At 33.2% G+C, this 20229-nt stretch overlaps 2 protein-coding genes across 2 annotated transcripts; one reads left to right on the plus strand and one right to left on the minus strand.

The window, feature by feature from the left end:
- Positions 1 to 993: 993 nt before the first annotated feature.
- On the plus strand, positions 994 to 6561 carry LOC114374003 (cell division cycle protein 48 homolog). Its single transcript, XM_028331583.1, has 9 exons — positions 994 to 1130; positions 1273 to 1438; positions 1936 to 2164; positions 3102 to 3868; positions 4150 to 4371; positions 4464 to 4535; positions 4623 to 4904; positions 5139 to 5498; positions 6086 to 6561. The coding sequence occupies exons 1-9, from the start codon at positions 1102 to 1104 to the stop codon at positions 6380 to 6382; spliced, it is 2424 nt and encodes an 807-aa protein (XP_028187384.1). The 5' UTR covers positions 994 to 1101; the 3' UTR covers positions 6383 to 6561.
- A 10822-nt stretch (positions 6562 to 17383) lies between these two features.
- LOC114374100 (high affinity nitrate transporter 2.4-like) lies at positions 17384 to 20004 on the minus strand. Its single transcript, XM_028331699.1, has 3 exons — positions 19117 to 20004; positions 18619 to 18734; positions 17384 to 18496 (listed from the first exon to the last, which is right to left on the minus strand). The coding sequence occupies exons 1-3, from the start codon at positions 19924 to 19926 to the stop codon at positions 17830 to 17832; spliced, it is 1593 nt and encodes a 530-aa protein (XP_028187500.1). The 5' UTR covers positions 19927 to 20004; the 3' UTR covers positions 17384 to 17829.
- Between the last annotated feature and the right edge of the window lie 225 nt (positions 20005 to 20229).

The following is a 20229-nucleotide window of genomic DNA, read 5'->3' on the forward strand; positions in this document are numbered from 1 at the left end:
TTATTAATTTTTTAGAAAAAATAATTCAATTTCGTAAGGAGTATAACTTAGTCTGGCCAAATTTGTACTTGCCCTTGACATTTGTCACGAGCCAAGCTTAAAAAAATTGTACGATTTCTTAATGACTGAATCTTATTCAATAGGATTTATTACTCTCTTAATTGACAAATATGATTTTATGGAGAATCTTATAGGTTCGTATTATTAGTTATAGCCTATTAAAAATGTCTTATTAGTTATAACAAAATGAAAAGATGTTGAAGGGACCATCTAAGAACGGCTAGGGATACAAGAATAACTATGTCACGGATTCAACTTTTTTTTTTTCTTTTTTTGCTTACAGATTTAACGTTTTTATCTCATCACTGTCAGCATCGCACAATTAGTATAGTTCATGCCATTTTTTTTATCGGCATTGATATATGCAATGACATTAGACACGTTAATTATAATTATAACTTGTATGAGATTCTTTCTTTCTTTTTTCGTCAAATATTGAGAGGCTTATTCACGAAGCTTTTATCGGAGCAGACTTGTATTTTAAGGGAGAATTATGACAACATAGCAATCATTGCAGTACATGGTAGCAATAATTTATCATAATGTTCGCAGTATTTAAAATAATCAAGACCACCAATTTTAGTATAACTTTTTTTAATCTTTTTATTCAACAAAAAAATTTCATCAGTTCTGTTGCAAGTGCTACTTATTAGCATCATTCTATTTTTTTTTTCCTACATATTCTTTTAACATTCCGATATAGTTTTCCTTTTGTTTGTTTTGCTTGTTTTTGTTGGATTTTTGGTCCACTTGTTTGTTTTTGTAATAGAAACGAATTGGGCCTTAAGATGTACTAGTTGGTCCTCAAGGTAATACAGGCCGACCCCAACCCAGTAGCCCAATTCAGGTTGGGCTTTTAAAACCAAAGGCCCACAAAAAACAATACCTTTCTTGTAAAACAAGACTTTTTTTTTATTTAAATAGAGAAAAAAACCTTGAAAAAAAAAATACCAAACCTTCTTGGTTCTGAACTTTCTTTGTTGCGTTGTGAATTCTGCTCTTTGATCATCATCATCTTCTTCTTCTTCAATTTAAGCAAGCATGTCTCAGCAAGGCGAATCATCGGACCCGTGAGTCAACTCTCTGCACCTTCGTTGATTTCGTTTCAAGAATCGAGATTTTTTTTTTTTTTTTTATATTTTGCTCAGTATACTAAGAGCTCTTTGGACTGTGAGGTTTGTTTGATGCTAAAGTTTTTGTTTTGAAACGCAGGAAATCGGGGAAGAAGGACTTCTCAACCGCGATTCTGGAACGCAAAAAGTCGCCGAACCGGCTTGTCGTGGATGAGGCTGTCAACGACGACAACTCCGTGGTCACCATGCATCCCCAAACCATGGAAAAGCTTCAGCTTTTCCGAGGGGACACTATCCTCATCAAGGTTACATTTTTAACCCTTTTCTCTCTTTCCCATTGCGTTTTCCTTCGTAGGTATTCACTCAATTCTTAAATGAAGAAATAAGGATGAATATGCTCCTACATGAGATTGGCAGAGATAGAGACAAAATAAAAAAATAAAAATAAAAAGAGACTTCTTAAAAGTGCTGCAATTATTTGTTGTACGTGTGTCATTGAATAAATAAAGGGCATTTCTTTGGAGTATGTAAATTGTAAGCTACTTGGTAAGAGATGAATAAATTGAAGATTTTTAATGAAAACTATGTTATGCTACATCTAACAATTTGTAAAAAAAAATTACTTTGGATTCCTTTACTAGCATGCTGGTTTGTATTTTTCTTTAAAAAAATTTGGTAATTTTGAATGGATTTGGATTGTTTGATGGTGATCTTGTTAGTTTGTTATGGTGGTGTGTGTGATGTTTATGCTATTCTATGCTGTGACTACTTCCAAGTCATGTGTAATTGGTTTGTGTTGCAGGGTAAGAAACGGAAGGATACCATTTGCATAGCTCTTGCTGATGAGAACTGTGAGGAGCCGAAGATCAGGATGAATAAAGTTGTGAGGTCAAATTTGCGGGTTCGGCTTGGAGATGTTGTGTCTGTGCACCAGTGCCCGGATGTTAAATATGGGAAACGTGTGCACATTCTGCCTATTGATGATACCATTGAAGGTGTCACTGGCAATCTGTTTGATGCTTTCTTGAAACGTGAGTTTACACCTTGCATTTATCTGAGCTAGAATATCTCTTAGAACAGCTTCAGTTATTATGATGCTTCATTACTGAATTCTGACTTGTTTATGTTTTGAGTACAGTTTTAGATTAATGTTTCATTAATAAATTTGATGTGTTCTGCAACTGTGTGTTGCCTCTCCATATTTTTTGTTAAACAGATTTCTCAATTTGTGTCTTTAAATACTTGATGTAAAGATTCAGCCTTGCTTTAGGGTTTGATATTTATAATAAGCTTTGCATCTTGCAAAATTTACATAGTATTGGTAGGGATTTTTCCTTATTCTATTCAGTAGCTTTGGCTTTGATGTCTTTCTGTTTGTTGGAAGCCCTTGTTGATTTACCTTTAACCAGAGCTCTTACTGTCTATTTTATCCCTACATGGTTATGGTTGACTAAGCTCTTATGGATCGTCCTTTTTTTCTCACACCGATTACTTAATGAGCTATATTTCTTGGACACATAGTGAGGAGCCTTGGAGAAATTAGGGGCTTGTTTTGTTTTTGAGATTGTTTTTTGTTTGTACTAATAATCATAAAAAGTTTACCTTTTTCTTGCTTTGTTTAATGTTTTACAAATATTTGTATAGGACATAGCAAAAACTGAAATAGTATTTTCTTGTTTTTACCATTCCCTTTACAAATATTGGGAAATAGGAAACAAAGTGAAAATAAGGTGATATTTTTTTAAATTAAATGTTTTCTCAAACCAAACCAACCATAATTTTCTGGGATTTGATTTTATCTCCTTTTTAGTTTATTCAATACATCTCAGACTGACGCTTTACCTATCTGTAGCATCCTCAATCCTTAGTTTCCTAAATTTTTTATATATCATGGCAAAATAGAGTATATGAATATTTCTGTGTTTGTATAATGTTCTAACTTTTTTTTGTATGTATAATAATTTGCAGCCTATTTCTTGGAAGCTTACCGTCCTGTCAGAAAAGGAGATCTATTTCTTGTCCGGGGAGGGATGAGAAGTGTAGAGTTCAAGGTGGTTGAAACCGATCCTGGAGAATATTGTGTTGTTGCTCCAGACACTGAAATTTTCTGTGAGGGGGAGCCTTTGAAAAGAGAAGATGAAGAGAGACTGGATGAAGTCGGGTATGATGATGTGGGTGGTGTCAGGAAACAAATGGCTCAGATTCGTGAGTTGGTTGAGCTTCCATTGAGGCATCCACAGCTTTTTAAATCAATTGGTGTGAAACCACCCAAAGGAATTTTACTTTATGGACCCCCAGGTTCTGGGAAGACATTAATAGCAAGAGCTGTAGCTAATGAAACTGGAGCTTTTTTCTTTTGTATTAACGGACCAGAGATTATGTCCAAACTTGCTGGAGAGAGTGAAAGCAATCTCAGGAAAGCGTTTGAAGAAGCAGAAAAGAATGCACCATCCATTATCTTCATTGATGAAATTGATTCCATTGCCCCCAAGCGGGAGAAGACACATGGTGAAGTTGAAAGGAGGATTGTTTCACAACTTTTGACTCTTATGGATGGATTAAAATCTCGTGCTCATGTTATTGTTATTGGAGCTACTAATCGTCCAAATAGCATTGACCCAGCATTGAGAAGGTTTGGTAGATTTGATAGGGAAATTGATATTGGTGTTCCCGATGAAGTTGGGAGACTTGAAGTCCTTCGCATACATACTAAAAACATGAAGCTATCTGATGATGTAAGTTATCATTACTTAAACTGTGATATTTGTTGGTGGGTATTTTTACCTCTGTTTTTGCCTTTATTGGGCATGGCTAACATCTTGTGCTTATGGGTTCCATTCATGAATTATAATCATCAATGCTGTACTATTTAACTAAGATAATTCCAGTATTAGTACAGTTACCTGGATGTCTCTTCTATTGTAATGTCTGTACATCCAATCAGGTTTTATAACCTATCTTTTTAATTTTGATCTTTAATGCTCCGTTGCTCAATTGTTGTGGTTTTCCTCTGTAGGTTGATTTAGAGAGAATTGCAAAAGATACTCATGGGTATGTTGGTGCTGACCTTGCTGCCCTTTGCACTGAAGCTGCTTTGCAATGCATTAGGGAGAAGATGGATGTAATTGACTTGGAGGATGAGACTATTGATGCAGAAGTACTGAATTCCATGGCAGTTACAAATGAGCATTTCCAGACTGCCCTTGGAACAAGCAACCCATCAGCTTTACGTGAAACTGTTAGTTTTTTTTTTGCTATATTTTGAAATCATTTGTTGATGAGTTTTTCTTCTTTGTGATCTATTTTCTTATTAAATGTCTCTGTTGACAGGTTGTTGAAGTGCCTAATGTCAGCTGGGAAGACATTGGAGGCCTTGAAAATGTCAAGCGTGAACTGCAAGAGGTAATAAATATTTCCTTATATTCAATTACATCTTGCATATTTCTATATGAAATTATCTGTTACTGATTTTTGTTTGTGTGAACTCAGACTGTACAATATCCAGTTGAGCACCCAGAAAAGTTTGAGAAGTTTGGTATGTCTCCATCTAAAGGAGTACTTTTCTATGGTCCTCCAGGATGTGGGAAAACTTTGTTAGCCAAAGCAATTGCTAATGAATGTCAAGCTAACTTCATCAGTGTGAAAGGTCCAGAATTGCTTACAATGTGGTTTGGTGAAAGTGAAGCTAATGTTAGAGAAATTTTTGACAAGGCCAGACAATCGGCTCCATGTGTCCTCTTCTTTGATGAGCTTGACTCTATTGCCACTCAGGTTAGTCACTCCACACTCTTAGTCGGACATGTTACCATGCTTTAGCCTTGAGCGATATTAAAATGAATTATATTTGAATCTTGTCTTGTTATTGCTTGTACTTGTTTGGAAAAAAATCTGAGAATCCAAGCCACTGAATTCTTTTTATTATTTAATATTGTCACAAATGTTTACATCTCTTTAATTTGTTATTCTCAATGTATGTGTATGCACATTACTGTGTAATTCTTGCAGAGAGGAAGCAGTGTTGGGGATGCTGGTGGTGCGGCTGATAGAGTTCTAAATCAACTTTTGACTGAAATGGATGGCATGTCTGCCAAAAAGACTGTGTTCATAATTGGGGCAACTAACAGACCTGACATCATTGACCCAGCACTTCTTCGACCAGGCCGTCTGGATCAATTGATCTATATTCCTCTCCCTGATGAGGATTCCCGGCATCAAATCTTTAAAGCCTGCTTGAGGAAGTCACCTATCGCAAAAAATGTTGATTTGAGAGCATTGGCTAGGCACACTCAAGGGTTCAGTGGTGCTGATATTACAGAAATATGCCAGCGAGCATGCAAATATGCCATAAGAGAAAACATAGAGAAGGTATGCTTTTGGTTAATAGATATATACTTCCTTTCTTAGAGCCTTAGAACATGTGTCTTGGATGCCAACATATAGAAACCTTCAAATTCTTTTCTGACCAGTGTTGTTAAATAGCAGCCATGGCAGAATGGCGTGGTGTATTTTTTGCCAACCGCCCCAGGCAATTTGTGAAGGCAGCCCTGCCATAAGGCGCAATGGTGTGTTTTTATGGTGGAATTTCAGCCTTCTGCCATCCACTATTGATAACACTGCTTCTGACTTAATGAAAGTGTCTGCTAATTTATATAGTTTTGTGTTTTGGGGGTGACTTTTGTCTCTATATAGTTGGAAATTACTTCAACTAATCACTGTAATGATATCTGAGCCCCAAAGATGCAAAGGCACAACTTGGATTGGATTAGGGATGTATACTATGTGGATGAATTGGTTTTGGTTGGATTGGGTGGGCTACTACAATGGTGCCAGTAGTCTTCTTGGCAGCACTGAGATTCTTTTTAGTTTCAAGATTTTGATTGGTGCATGATATAAAAGTCGATGAGTTTATTGTGACAAGATTGGACCTAATACATTTCCATGGTTTATTTCAGGACATTGAGCGAGAGAGGAAGAGTAGGGAAAACCCTGAGGCCATGGATGAAGATACCGTCGACGACGAAGTTGCGGAGATCAAGGCTGCTCATTTTGAGGAGTCAATGAAGTTTGCACGGAGGAGTGTTAGTGATGCTGATATTCGCAAATATCAGGCATTTGCTCAGACCTTACAGCAATCAAGAGGGTTTGGAAGTGAATTTAGGTTTCCAGAGTCTGGAGATAGGACTACAACTGGATCTGACCCCTTTGCAGCTTCTGCTGGTGGGGCTGACGAAGATGATCTATATAGTTAGGCTTTATTATCACAGTGATGTATGAAATCACATGTCTACCTCACCTCTCAGGATATCACTTTGAAGCCTGTCTTATATTTTGCTTTTCTTGTACTCAATTATCCTGAATTGTTACCGGGTTAAACCTTAAATACCATATATGGATCGTATCTTCATTTTATGGAAAGATATTGTAGAAAGGGGAAGTGCAGTGCAGGTTATGGATAACAAAGCACTTAGAAGTTAGAAAAGCATACGAAATTTGAATGTTTATAGACACGCATAGCATTTTTTAAGGCTTTTTGCAAGAAAAATGAAGAAAGAAAACTAGACACGCATATAAATTTGTTAATTTTTTTTCAGTAACTAGCTTAAAAATCATACTTAATACATTTACTTTACTTAAAAGTATCTCTATTCTCTTATATTCTTTTTTCTTTTTAGGTAACGTATCATATTTCTTCTTCTTTTTTTCTCTCTTTCTTCCACTTTTGTTTTATATCCAAAATGTATGTGAGGATCATTATCCATTTGGTAAATAATTCAGCGTGCAGCGTCGCCGCGCGTAGGCCACTTTTTTTCGTACTTTCTAAATCAAAAGATATATTTCAGAAGGAACATGTTAAATGTTAAGAATCAATTATCGTAACAAACATAGGAATGTACGAAAGGTGATTTCTGCGTAATTTCCTTTTACATTTTTCTAATTATTTTTAATTAAATAAAAAAATTACACCGTATATTTGATGTTTTGCGTAATTCGTAGTAAGTAGCGGTGTTGATTTCAGATTTGATAATAGTTATGTATATTTTTTTAAAAATAATTCAAAAACCATAAAGAAAATTGTTTTATTATTTTTTATGAGCTAGAAATAGTATCTTTTGAAAAAAAATAATACTTTAAATAAAAGATGCATCACGAAACCTTCCGTAAATCATCCTAGTTGATCTATTGAGTACAAAAAATATTGAATTTACACTCTTATGAGTAGAAGAAATAGAAGAAAGAGAGATATAATGAGAAGAAAAAGAGTAGAAAAAAGTAATAAAAAAAAGTAAAAGAAAATATAGAAAACCACAAATGTAATAAATATAGAAATGAAGAGAAAAATAAGAAAAAAAATTGGAATAGAAGTGAATTGTAAGAAATATTAAATGTACGAATATCATAACTCATTGAACACCTTCGCTGGAGGATACCAGGTTTCAACTTCCTAGAGAATACTCACTCCCTTGGCCCTTGGGTGTCGAATTTTTAGTGGTTCGGATCTTGTTTCAAATATAGTAGACATAAAAACATGTTACAGAAGGGAATCAAATTCAAAATTCAACCAGTAGCAGCAAATCAAAAGGTTATATATCCACCCATAATACAAAATTGAACTACATATTACACTAAACGATGACATATACAACACTACCATAGCCATATTACTCGGTAGTTCGGAGTTCTAGCAAATTACTTACTCAGTATTACATCCTAAGCATTTCAAAATAAATAAATAAATATCATATTTCTTTCTCCAACGTTTGGCTAATGTCTCAAGCATTAGCTCTACATACGTATATCTAATAGCAGGAAAAGTCACTAGCATCTTCACCTTCCCATGCACATCGTTCAAAATTGTAACCCGCAAAATATATCCATCATATAGTATGTTTGGAAACCAGTCCGGAACAGAGGAATCACCTTTGGGATGTGGAAGCTAAAGCTATTAGCTTCTCAAAATCACAACCAAAACGTGCAAAATCACATCCGAAACGTGAAGCCAAATATGCTAATAATAAGCAAAGTAAAAACATAAGTGACTTTCTCATCCTTCAAGTTTCTACCACACTTGACCATGAAAACCCATATGCAAAAAAGTTCTTCAATTCCATTCAACAAAAACATCTTCAAGGTTTCCCTGAATGAATTCTAGAGCAGCCACCAGAGCCTAGTGTCTTGTAGTTCACGAATCTGCTAGGAGCCGAGTTATGCCTTGAACCTTTTGGCAAGCACCCCTTAACTTCTCTTCCTTGTAAGGCTTTCAGCTTGTGATTCAGCTGTGGCTTCACGTAGTTTTCAACTTCTGATGAAACTAGTGGCCTTGTAACTGTACTTGGAGCACTTGGGGGGATGAGTCGTCCACCCATGGTTGTGCCAAGAGAATCTAGTGAAAGAAGGAGAAAAATGGCTAGAAGGGAAAAATGTGTAGTAGACATGTTTGAATTTTTTTTGAAGTTCTACTCACTATTTGATTTGAGCTTGTGAAGAAAAGAGAGGTTGCTTTTTTTGCTTGAATTGTTTGCAAAGGGGTTCCAATCTAAGTGCCTTAAATAGGCTCGTGAATAGCTATTGGTACGCTATTTACTTTGGGGTTTTGATGAGTTGGCAGGGTGGGTGCACGTTTGGTCTGTGCAGGCAGCAAGCGAGGAAGCTCGTGAGTTCATGTTATTGCACCTAGCCAATTTTTTTCTTCTTTCTCTTCATTATTATTCATTTTTGTACATACTAATTTATATCACTTTGCATGCGCCATGCTCTATCTGTTTCAACCTTTTTTTTTACTACATCATCTACCATATGACAAATTATATGCTATACCCTCATTAATGTAGGAGTTTTGGTATAGTTAGTTTTGAACTAATAATTGTATCGGTTTCCATTTAATGAACTAACATATTTGTTTATATTGTTTTGTTTTCTTCCTTTCATATCTCTTATCCACCTAATATATTATTTGAGAGAAATGATCAACTTTAAACGTAAATAAGTTTGAAATTGAATATTAATGTCATAATTAACCTAAAAGACTAAAATTTATAAAAATATCTCGAAATTTTGGAGAAGCCCAAAATCTTAATTACCGTGATTAAAAAAAAATATCTCTCAAATCTAAGTATTATCTTTTGGAATTGTCTTAGAGTAAGTATAGATAAAATAAATAACTTTAGTCATTGATTAAAAAAGTACATCTACATTTAATTTGGATGTTTATATGATACTGTATTAACAGTTGTTTTTCTCTTGGCAATAGTACTTTATTTTCCGCTAAAATGAACAATTCACTTAGGAACCAGATCCATATGTTTTATCGGCAGTCACCACATGACACAAAAAACTCTTCCAATTTATAAACAAAAAAAGGAGAATCTAACAGCCACTCTTTTGTGAAAAATAATCTAGGTTTTGTCAAGCAATTGGGGAACGCATTTAAGGAACATTAAAGGTTACATAATAATGTAGTTAAAAGTTTCTTGCGTTTTTCTTCATGGCAGTTGATCAGTCATTGTAAGAATTCAAGACAATTAACAAAGTTTCTACCATGAATATCGCCATAGTCTTTAGCTTTCATTAAATTGGTGGGTAACCCTATAAGACAGCCACAATAATCTTCTTTTGGGCTGGCACGCAGCTTTGCCCCCTATCTACAAATTATGAAAAAGTTTGTCTTAATGAAATGAATAAGTACGAAAACTACCGACACAATTTTTACTGCTAAGTAAAATTTATTATCTCTCTTCCGTGAATTAATGGTCACGTTAAACTCGATTAATTGACTTTGAATTTGTTTGTTTTTTTGCCATAGTTTTTCTGGTACTATTTAGCATTGTTGAAAAGTAGCTCAATCATTTTACATCTAATTAAATGTGATTTATTAAATAAATAAAGTATTAATATTCGAATATTTTAAAATACTAAATATATTTACTTTTCTATTTAATTTTAAGTAATAGGAAAATTAGTAGACTCAAACACCCCACCCCCCAAAAGTATTACTCAAAATAAAAATAGAACAGAACTTATAATAAGATGCTTTCTCTTTAGATACTTTTAGTGTTGATTTCCGATCAAAATTAAAGTTTTACTATAGTAATCTATGTACCAACTAAAGATTTGCATTGAAAAAAAACATAATTTATCAAATTAAAAATTCTAATTATGGTTGGAGAATAACACACAAAAACCATCAGTAATTGTATGTAAAGTTTTAGCCATAAAAATACCCCATATATAGCCACAAATTTGCGATTTAATACTTCACTGTTTTATCGGGGCATACTTAAGTGATGATAGATGAGGTGATGTGTTAATGAGAGGATGAACTACAAGCCCATATGTATCTTGTGAAGTTTAAAGGGGATAGAAATGAACATCAAGTGCAACTCCGCTTATGATTCTTCTCCATCCCATGAAATATATCCAAATTTCTATATACAGAGTCCGTGGGAACAATTGGTTAAGTTTGGTATGAATTATAATAGACATGGTTGCGTCCTGCACTTTTATTACTGACAGGAATAATTATCCAAAACTAAAAAAGAATGGAATTAAGATTCTACCAGAACCATTTACCAAACCTCATACATGGTCGAACGGCCCGTAATAAAATGTTCAAACTTCACTATATTTATTACTCCCCAACTCAACAAATTTTTAAACCGCTTAAACGGACGAAAGAGATTCAGTTTCCCTGTCAGGGCACTTCAGTGACATCAAATTCGAATCACCGAGGATATGAATTAGTTTATACGAACTTGTTTCAGCTTAATAAATAATTTTTAATTTGAGTTCTAAATATATAAATGTGTTAAATTTTTTGGAAAAAAAGATTATCTAAGGTGAAGAAGTATATATGAATTCATAATAAAAACTAAAAGAGAGAGAGAGAGAGAGAGAGATGAAATTTGAAGTGCTTACTAGTAATTTATTGTGCAACGGGGTGCCACAGTAATGTCACGGCGAAGGGTTGGTTATGGCGTAGAAGCGACAAAAGGTTCAGAAAGAAGCAGGCCCAAAATTTACTCTCCTCACGCGATACACGTCACTGGTTAGAGTTGCGCTCCGCCTCCAAATCTAATAATACCTTCAACAAATCTTTGTCGCCTTGCCTTTTACTATTTACACCCTTTCTGCCAATTGCTAAAGCCTATTTATTTAAACACGGTTGAGTTTTCTTCTTGGAATGGAATAGTTTTGGGTAATCAATGCTTACACAAATACAATTATTTACACCTGCAAAGTATCGTGAGAACACATACAAAGATTATACTGTAGAAAAATAATAACAAACACAAAAATTTAACGTGATTTAACACCTTTTGTCTACATTAACAAAATTGTCTCAAAAAATATTTCGCTATCACAAAAATGATTACAAGATTGTAACATATCCTAAATAGTATATCATTCTACAAAATCGAATATCTCACTCAATGGTTACAAGAAATGATAATACTCTCACAAAACGACACTTTTCTCTTAATAAAGTGATTTTATTTCATAATTTCTCTTCTCACACACTCCCTTTACATGTGTGTTGTTTCTCCACTAAATTTTTTCTTTATTTATAATAAAAATTGTCACCAACTATAATAAATAAATTCTCTTGAAAGTTGAAATAAAAATAACTTTCAATGTATCCATTCAACTAAGATTTATCTAGTATTTTACATTTAAACCACTTAAACCTTAATGATAAAAAAATTTTAAATTTTCAATATACATGTAACTTATTTTTTGACTTAAAACTATATCAATAGAGCACTTGCTTTGCACGAACGGCTCAACAGCACGCTCCAACCGCAAAAATATTCATAGTTCTTAAAAATTTATAATACTCATTCAATTGTCTGCTGGGATTGTGGGAATAATTTTCACACGCAACCAGACACATGACGTATTCATCGACAGATTTTATCAATGTATTTATAGGTTAGGAATTTTCTAGCCATGGTTATTGAATGTTGATTCTTTACTCTTTATTTTTTTCACATTCACTGTTTATATGCGTGTATCTTTCTTTTCTATTCCTATTTCATGTCTCGCCATCACTTCATATATTTAACCTACTTACATCCGTGTGTAAAACTTAAAAAAAAAAAAGTGAAACTATTTTTACTAGGCAATTATATAAGCTCTACTAAAACACTTTAATTTATAGCAACAGATGGAGTTGAATATACAAATTTTAGTTCATTATGTAGGCTCAAATAAAAAAAAACTGTGAATCATTTATTGTGAGTTTATTTTGTATTTACTATTGTCCCAAATAAACCTCACCACCAGTCAGATGGCAATGAAAATTGTTGTTATAGGAAAAAAAATATTTTTCATGTATTGGTTAACTGTTTGCTACTTTTACTTTTCCTTTTTAAATTTGAGTATGACTACTTTGTACGAACACTTTTGCAATAATGAAAATGTAAGTCAATTAAAAATCTGATGATCATATACGATCGAGTGACCAAGTGGATATAAATATATTATGTGCATGCTTGTTTTTTTATTAAAATCTTGTACGTATGAATTCCAAATGCATATAAACGGAAAAGATATACCGAGTGAGAAAACTGAGTTAATGATTTAATTGTCGGTACCAATTTCCAATTTCCAATTAATGATTTAATCTTTTCCATTTATTTTTTATTGTTAAACTAACTTAAAAGATACTCACGTAATAACAAGTCTACAAGTAGGAAAAAAAATTCTAAATAAAAAATTATTTGTGTTTTGTTTTAGCTCTCTAAAAGACAAGATGAATAAGTAATGCTAAATAATAATAATAATAATAATAATAATACAAAATCATCCTTATGTATAATTCATCTCAATCATCTCCCTCCTTCGCATACGTATGTTTCCCATATGACAAAAGAGGTTATACGGGGATATTTCGGCGAACCAATTGGGAAGAATTATGTTTTTGTTGATTGAATCTCTCTGGGATGAAAAAAGATATATAGATGTAAAGGATTAATATTAAGGTTGAGGAAGGATGACAAATACTTGGGAAAACACAGGCAAAACTCAAAAGTAGGTAGATAATACCTCAGCTCTTCTTCTTCTTCAATCCTTAATGCCACTGCTACTGTTAAGTGTTAACACATGTTATATATCTTCGTTCAAGACTAATAACACTGTTAATCGGATGGAGACCCGGCTAAGTACATGAAGAGCAACCCTATAAGCGTGATAGTAAAATTTAAGAGAAAGAATACGAGGCAAGCTCTAAGCCTTTTATCCATGTTGTACATTCACCAGATAAATTGGCACGAGCTTAGTTTACTCTCTACTTATAATGTTGATAGGATTAATTGCTTAGATTTAAATTTGACCAAACAAAGATCTAATAAATGTATGAGTCATACCTTAATTTGACTATTTTTACTTACATTTTAGGAAAAAGATTTGTTGACAAAGACAAACAAAATCTAGTTAACACCTTAAGAGAGAAAAAGAGGAAAGAGAGAAAAAATATAGATATAATAAATGATATGATTTCACAAAAACATAAAGATAGAGAAAAAATAAAGTTATCAAGTACTATTTTGAATTTACATATAAAATAACCAGCATTCTAAATTTTAGGCGAGATATTTCTCTTTTTAATAACTTTTACACAAATCAATTTTTACTAATTTAATTATTAAATAAAAATTCTTATTGATTAAGAAAATTTTGAAACTAGTTTACACTTCACCAAATAGAAAAAATATAAGTAAATGTTGAGTATATGATTATATAATTAAATTTTTTGATTTATCTAAACTTTGATGTATATGATGGTTGAGTAAATATCAAAATTTTAAACAGTTGAATTAATAAAATTTAACACAAGAATTTTGGAAGAAAATAACTTCATCAAATATTATTTTATTTGATCTTTTTCCATAACTTACAATATATGAATGATCAAATTCTATAAATTAATTTAGATAAACTATTATATCATTTTAATAACTTTTAAAGTTATTGAATAATATATATAATAATTGGTATAAATTACATTGATATAATTTAATTTTCTTTTATATATATGAACATAATGTAAATAATATTGATAATAATATAATATCCTATTATACATAATATTATTCTATCAAATTAAAAAAATTATTATTTTATATAATTATTAAAAATGTAAAATTGTAAAGTGTAACCCAAACTTATCTACATCAATTTTCTAAAATCTCGTCAAAATTAATTTTATACCAAATCTGGATAGTAGGAGAATAAGACAAATCCTTAAGATCCTTATCTAAATAGATTTTATACTAAATCGAGATAGTAGGATAAGACAAAAAATTGTTCAACAAAAAAGCGATAAGACAAATCCCTCCTTTTTTTTCTTCAATAGCATAATACAAATCCTAATGATCCCTACCTCTCATAACAATGGGCCGTATCTGTTTCATTTAGCAAAAATGAAATCCATTGCATTCATCCCCAACGTAGGCAAAAAAACATTGTAAAAAAAAAATAAAAAAACGGAGGCAAAAATAGAAAGAAAAAAAATATGACTACCCTCCAAAAGCCAGAATCAGTTAATAATACAGGGAAATTTGAGGCATTTTTGGTGAGGGGGGAATTTGAGGCATGGAAATTAAAGAAGTTGAAAGTGATATGTGAAATTTTGTTTCATAAATTATTTCTCCTTTTTTCTTGTTGTTCTTCAATAAAATAAAAATATATATTATTATGTATATTTGTTCTTTATTTTCTTTCTTTGCTCAATTTCTTATTAACCAAACATGGCTTATAATTACTACCTCAAACACATGAGTTAACATATATGAAATTATTTTAGTTTAATTAGTAATTTTGAGTTTAAATCACGAACATGTAATTATGTTAAATATTTAAATAAAGAATTTTTGTTATTTATAATAATTCTACTAGGTTCCAACAAAAGGACATCCCATGAATAATACATGCAGTGTCTACAAAAACACAGCCTACAATTACCTGATTTTTTTTTTTATAAATACCTAAAGTTATTAATTATTTTTCTATTGAAGCTCGTCATTGAATTAATTGTGTACATAACTTTATACCCTTCAATCAATTTCAGTTTCATATTACTACATTTTTTTCTCAAACATTAGTTACTCAGCAATCTCTGGTTCGTACTTGGTGATAGGTATGCCAACCGAAACTTATTCATAAAACTAGCAGTTAAACATAGTAATACGGGATAGATAAAGGGTGTCGTTTTTAACGTAGCTAGTGGGGGGATGGTTCTGTTGTGTTCGGTGGAACCACCATGCTAATTCATTGCAATCCTTTATGGCGTAATAGTTTAGCTCCGGGTAAACACAATTCACTTTTTTCCATTTTCAGATAGTTATGATAGCCCCTTAACCATAGTAAATCCGAAATAAGTTACAGGAATTAATGCTGGATCTTGTACCATCACTCTTTAATTGTTTTCAACTAATTAGACATAATGTTGTGCTGGAGAAACCCCAGCAATGAAGACACGTTTTATTAAGATGTGTTGTTTACTTGCGCACGTTAGTCCGGGTAGTTGTTACTTTTAGTAGTTCTCATAAATCGAATCCATTTAATGTTAATCATAAAAATTTGAAAATTAAAATTAAATTAACCAAAAAATCTGTCTGTAATTCGATTAAAAACTTTATATAATATATATTTAAACGTGTTTATAGATTTAGTAGTTTTGAATTAATTTGAAAATTTTTCTTATTCGTATTTTTTATTTATATGATTCTTATGATTTATAAAACAAATTTTGATAAAAAAATGTATACAAATGTAAAATATAATTTGTTATGTTGGATTGTCATTTGTGATTATATTGTATTGAGTGTTGTGATTACTTGTTAGTATATCTTTTTTCAAATTTTGTTAGAATTCTGAATTGTGTTTTCAAATTATGACATTAATGGTATGTTATTCTATTTGTGAATACATTTTTTATGTATTAAGATAATATTTCAAATAACATTAACAAAATAAAAAAATGTAAATCAAGATAGATTTGTCTTAATTTTTATAAATTAAGACAATTTTATATTTTCAAAACATAGAGACCCACCAAGTTTAGACTTTTGTAAATTTAAGGACTAAATTGGATATTTAGCCGTGTGTTATTGGAAAATTGGAATCTACCTGATTGGATTGGATCGTAGGAATGTAGCCCCTTTTTTCTTTCTTTGGGCCCTTGACCATGTCGGACTGTATGGGAAATCGATGGCAAAGTGGCAAAACTTACGGTAGTTGCTTCTGCACCCCAATACTTGCTTCCAACACCTAATCTGACATGTAAAATTATATTCTGGATTAGCTTTTCTCTGGAAACTAAAAATTTACATTCTTCATACAAAATGTAATTTTATACTCTTGATTAATGCTTTTGAAAGCTTAAAAATGTGCAAGAAGCAAGTTTAAAGGTGCATGGAGTAATTGCCTAAACTTACACCTATATGATAGACATAAACTAAACCGAAAAAAACAATTTAGTAGTGACTTGGTGTAATGCATTTACAAGTTTAATAAATAAATAATCTCCATATAGGAGAATTTAACTGGTCATTTTTTTGTGACATTTTATTTTTTTTATTCACAAAATCAGAACTTGAGTCATACTCCATTCAAACTGATCACTTGTTGGTCTGCAAATGTGTTTGTCTTTTCTATTTAAATAAAAACAACAGTGTTTATCTCACATAATCTTTTATATGTAAGATTGATAGAAGGCAGAGATAAATATATATAAAAAAATGTGAGGAATGATACTGTGAAAAAAGTAAGAGATTAAAAGAAATATAAAAATCTGAAAATAATGCATCTGGTGACGTAGTAGCCCACAATTTCTACTTGTAATGTCTTCCTCTCAACACCGTCAAAAGCGTAGTTGTTTTTGCCGTCCAAAAAACTTGGGAAATTGAATGAAACAGGAAGTAGCGTATAGCAAACAACACAATGGTTAGTTGGCCACCATTCTTTTTTCCTGAGCCAACGCGAAAGATGAGTCACTCCTTACGTGAATAAATATATAATATCTATGTTATAGTTCTGTTTCGCAATCCACACGGAACCAAAACCAGGTAAATTCATATGATATGATAACATGTTGTAAGAGAATTTAAAATTATTTAATTCATCTAATTTTTGGCATTACCTTGCGTTAGTATCTGCTTGGTCGTTTATCAGATTATTATATACTTCTTGGTATGTTCTATGCTTCACGAAATGAGACAGGTCAATTTCTCTTAAAAAAAACTCAACAATAATTGAGTTGCAACTTGCAAAGAGTACAATATCAATTTCATTTCTGATTCCATTTCAAGTACAGAATATACAAACCAGAACATTCTGATTATGATACTTATGACTTGCCACAAGTAGACAACCATATAGTAAGCCAGAAAGTCAAATAAAAGGTCCTAATTACTGGATAATTAAACACAACCAGCAATGGTAAAATTGATTTTAAATCAAATTAACTAAACTGATACTATTGATACTCAGCATCAAGATCTGCATTGACATACTGATTATGATACTTATGACTTACCACAAGTAGACAACTCTTACACCACACGCAAACCAGAACCAGAACATTCTATGTCTACATGTTACAAGATTTCTTATTAGAAAAATCTTCACTCATGGTTCTTCATTCCCAATACTGCTCAGTAATTATGTTTCATGATCTTCTTTGATTGAAGTGCTATGGCTAGACATGAGTGGGAGTTGCATTTGGAGGTGTTGGTGCTGAAGCCACTCGCTTTCCTCTCTCAGATCGGCTATTCTCAGCAAATTTGAGACTTTGCTGGTGCAAACCCTTCTGCTTCTCTTCCTCATTCCATTCAGAGGTGTAATAGAATTCTTCAGTGGATTTGCTGACATCTTTTGAGGGTGGTAGAAACATGCTACCCCACTGTGGGAAGTGAACAACACTCACTGGTAGAGTGCAAGCCACTATCATTACACCCATCAAGGAGAGACCTGTGGCAGTAGAGAATTTGGAGGTTGAAAAGAAGACCAATTGGGTGAGGCCAGACCCAAAGTTTCCACCTGCACCAGTTAGACCTGATATGATCCCCAAAGACCTTCTTGAGATGAAAGGAATGATGCCAAAAGTTGCACCACATGCAGCTTGAGCTCCTATAGAGAACAGGATCATGGCCAATACAGCAATAGGAAGAGAATTGGCACGGCCAAGCCAAATACAGAAAACCCCTCCTAAGGTTTGGAGGATCCAAAGGGTCCAGAGTCTTCCCCTCATGCCAAACAGCCTGGCTGCAACATCTGAAGCATATCCACCAAAAGGTCGAGCAACTAAGTTTGCCATTCCAAATGAAGCAGCAATGATTCCAGCAGTGTGTAGCTTGAGATTAAATCTGTTTTGTATCAATTAACTCATTATGTAAGGTTAAAAACAGCAATGTGTAGTAATAGAGTTATTAAATTAATGCAATTGTGATATATGCAAATAATTGTGATGCCTTTGAGCTGAACTAACCTGTCATAGAAATACTCAGCAATGACATTGTCAGTTGTTAATTCAACTCCCATGGAGTACCCATAGAGGAGAGCAAAAATCCATGTCCTGTAATTTGTTATGGCATACCATAGCACCTGAACAAAAAAGTGAAATCCGTTACATAGTTTAAGATTTGTTTTCTCCACTAAAATTCACCACTAATGGAGAAGTCAAACATATAAATAAGACTCATACTGTAAATATCATTCAATCACTCACATATTAGAATTCAGTAATCATACTAATAAAATAAATTCATTTTAAACTATTTTTTAATTAAAAATCATTATTAATATGATTTTTAAGATATTTATTGTAAAAAGTCAATTAATTCATCAAAAATGATATATATATATATATGGTGATTAAATGATAGGATAAAACTATTTTATAACATGATTACATAAATTTTTTTCAAACATATTATCTATGTTCTGAAAGAATTAATATATAGATAAAGAATAAGAGATGACTAACCTTGGAAAACTTGTCTTTAGCTACATCACCCTTCTTCCGCAAGGCCCCGAGGTTTCCATCAGGCAAGTCCTGGCCTAGAGTGAGGACAAGAATCCCCATGATGACATGCATGAAACCCGGAACAAAGAAGGCAATCCTCCAAGCAGTGAAGGGAGTAGCCCCAGCTCTTCTGATAAGCTCATACACCAAAGGCATTATGAGCTGAGTGGCTCCACCTCCCATGTTCCCCCACCCCGCAGCAGTCCCATTCGCAAGCCCTATAATCTTACTGTTGAACATCGTGCTCATCCAGTACTGGCACGACACAAACGTCGCCAACGAGAACCCAATCAAGAACCGAACCGCTATGTACCCCGCAGCATCTTTCACAAAGGACATGCAGAACACCGTAGGGGCCGAAAGCATGATGAGGAAGGCGCAGCCATAGCGTGGACCCAACATGTCACAGACTGCACCCATTGCGAGCCTTGAGAAGATGCTTCCGGAGACAGAAGCAACCCCGGCGTTTCCAATGTCGCTTTTGGTGAGGTTAAGGTTGTCGCGGATGATGGGCACAAGAGGTGCTGCTGCGAATGTCGAGACGAAGCAGGTGAAGAAGGAGATCCAAGAAAGGTGGAAGGTTCTCATGTGGGGATTGGCCAGGGAGAAGAGTTTGAAAACCTTGGCCTTGTGTTCTGAATCCACTGGGAGAGCAAATTTGGCTGTGGTGTCTGTAGGGACAATTGGAGAAGCAACTGAGGCTACAAATGTTTGTTCTCTTCCTGTTACTCCATGCATGGAGCTTCCGGGAGAACCCTCAATCTCAGCCATTAATAACTAATTGAATTCAAGTACGTAGCAAGAGCTAGAAAATTAAGGAAGAAAGTGTGTTGGTGTAGTGAATGGTATAAGGAAGGAGTGTGGTAGTGCATGTGTTTTTATAGTAGGCGAAGGCGTTGACTACGTAAGAGTCTGATAGGAGGCAAGTGGATTCCCAAGGGCCATGGAGTAATGCATTTCGCCGCATATACACAGTGGAACGGCTAAAAGCCTAATGGTGTATCCCAAAGGCAAAGAATCTCATTTCCCATGATACTGAATATGGAATTTAATTACTACCACTTACCTTATTAT

The sequence above is a fragment of the Glycine soja genome, chromosome 11 (assembly GCF_004193775.1).
Source record: "Glycine soja cultivar W05 chromosome 11, ASM419377v2, whole genome shotgun sequence".
Taxonomy (NCBI): domain Eukaryota; kingdom Viridiplantae; phylum Streptophyta; class Magnoliopsida; order Fabales; family Fabaceae; genus Glycine; species Glycine soja.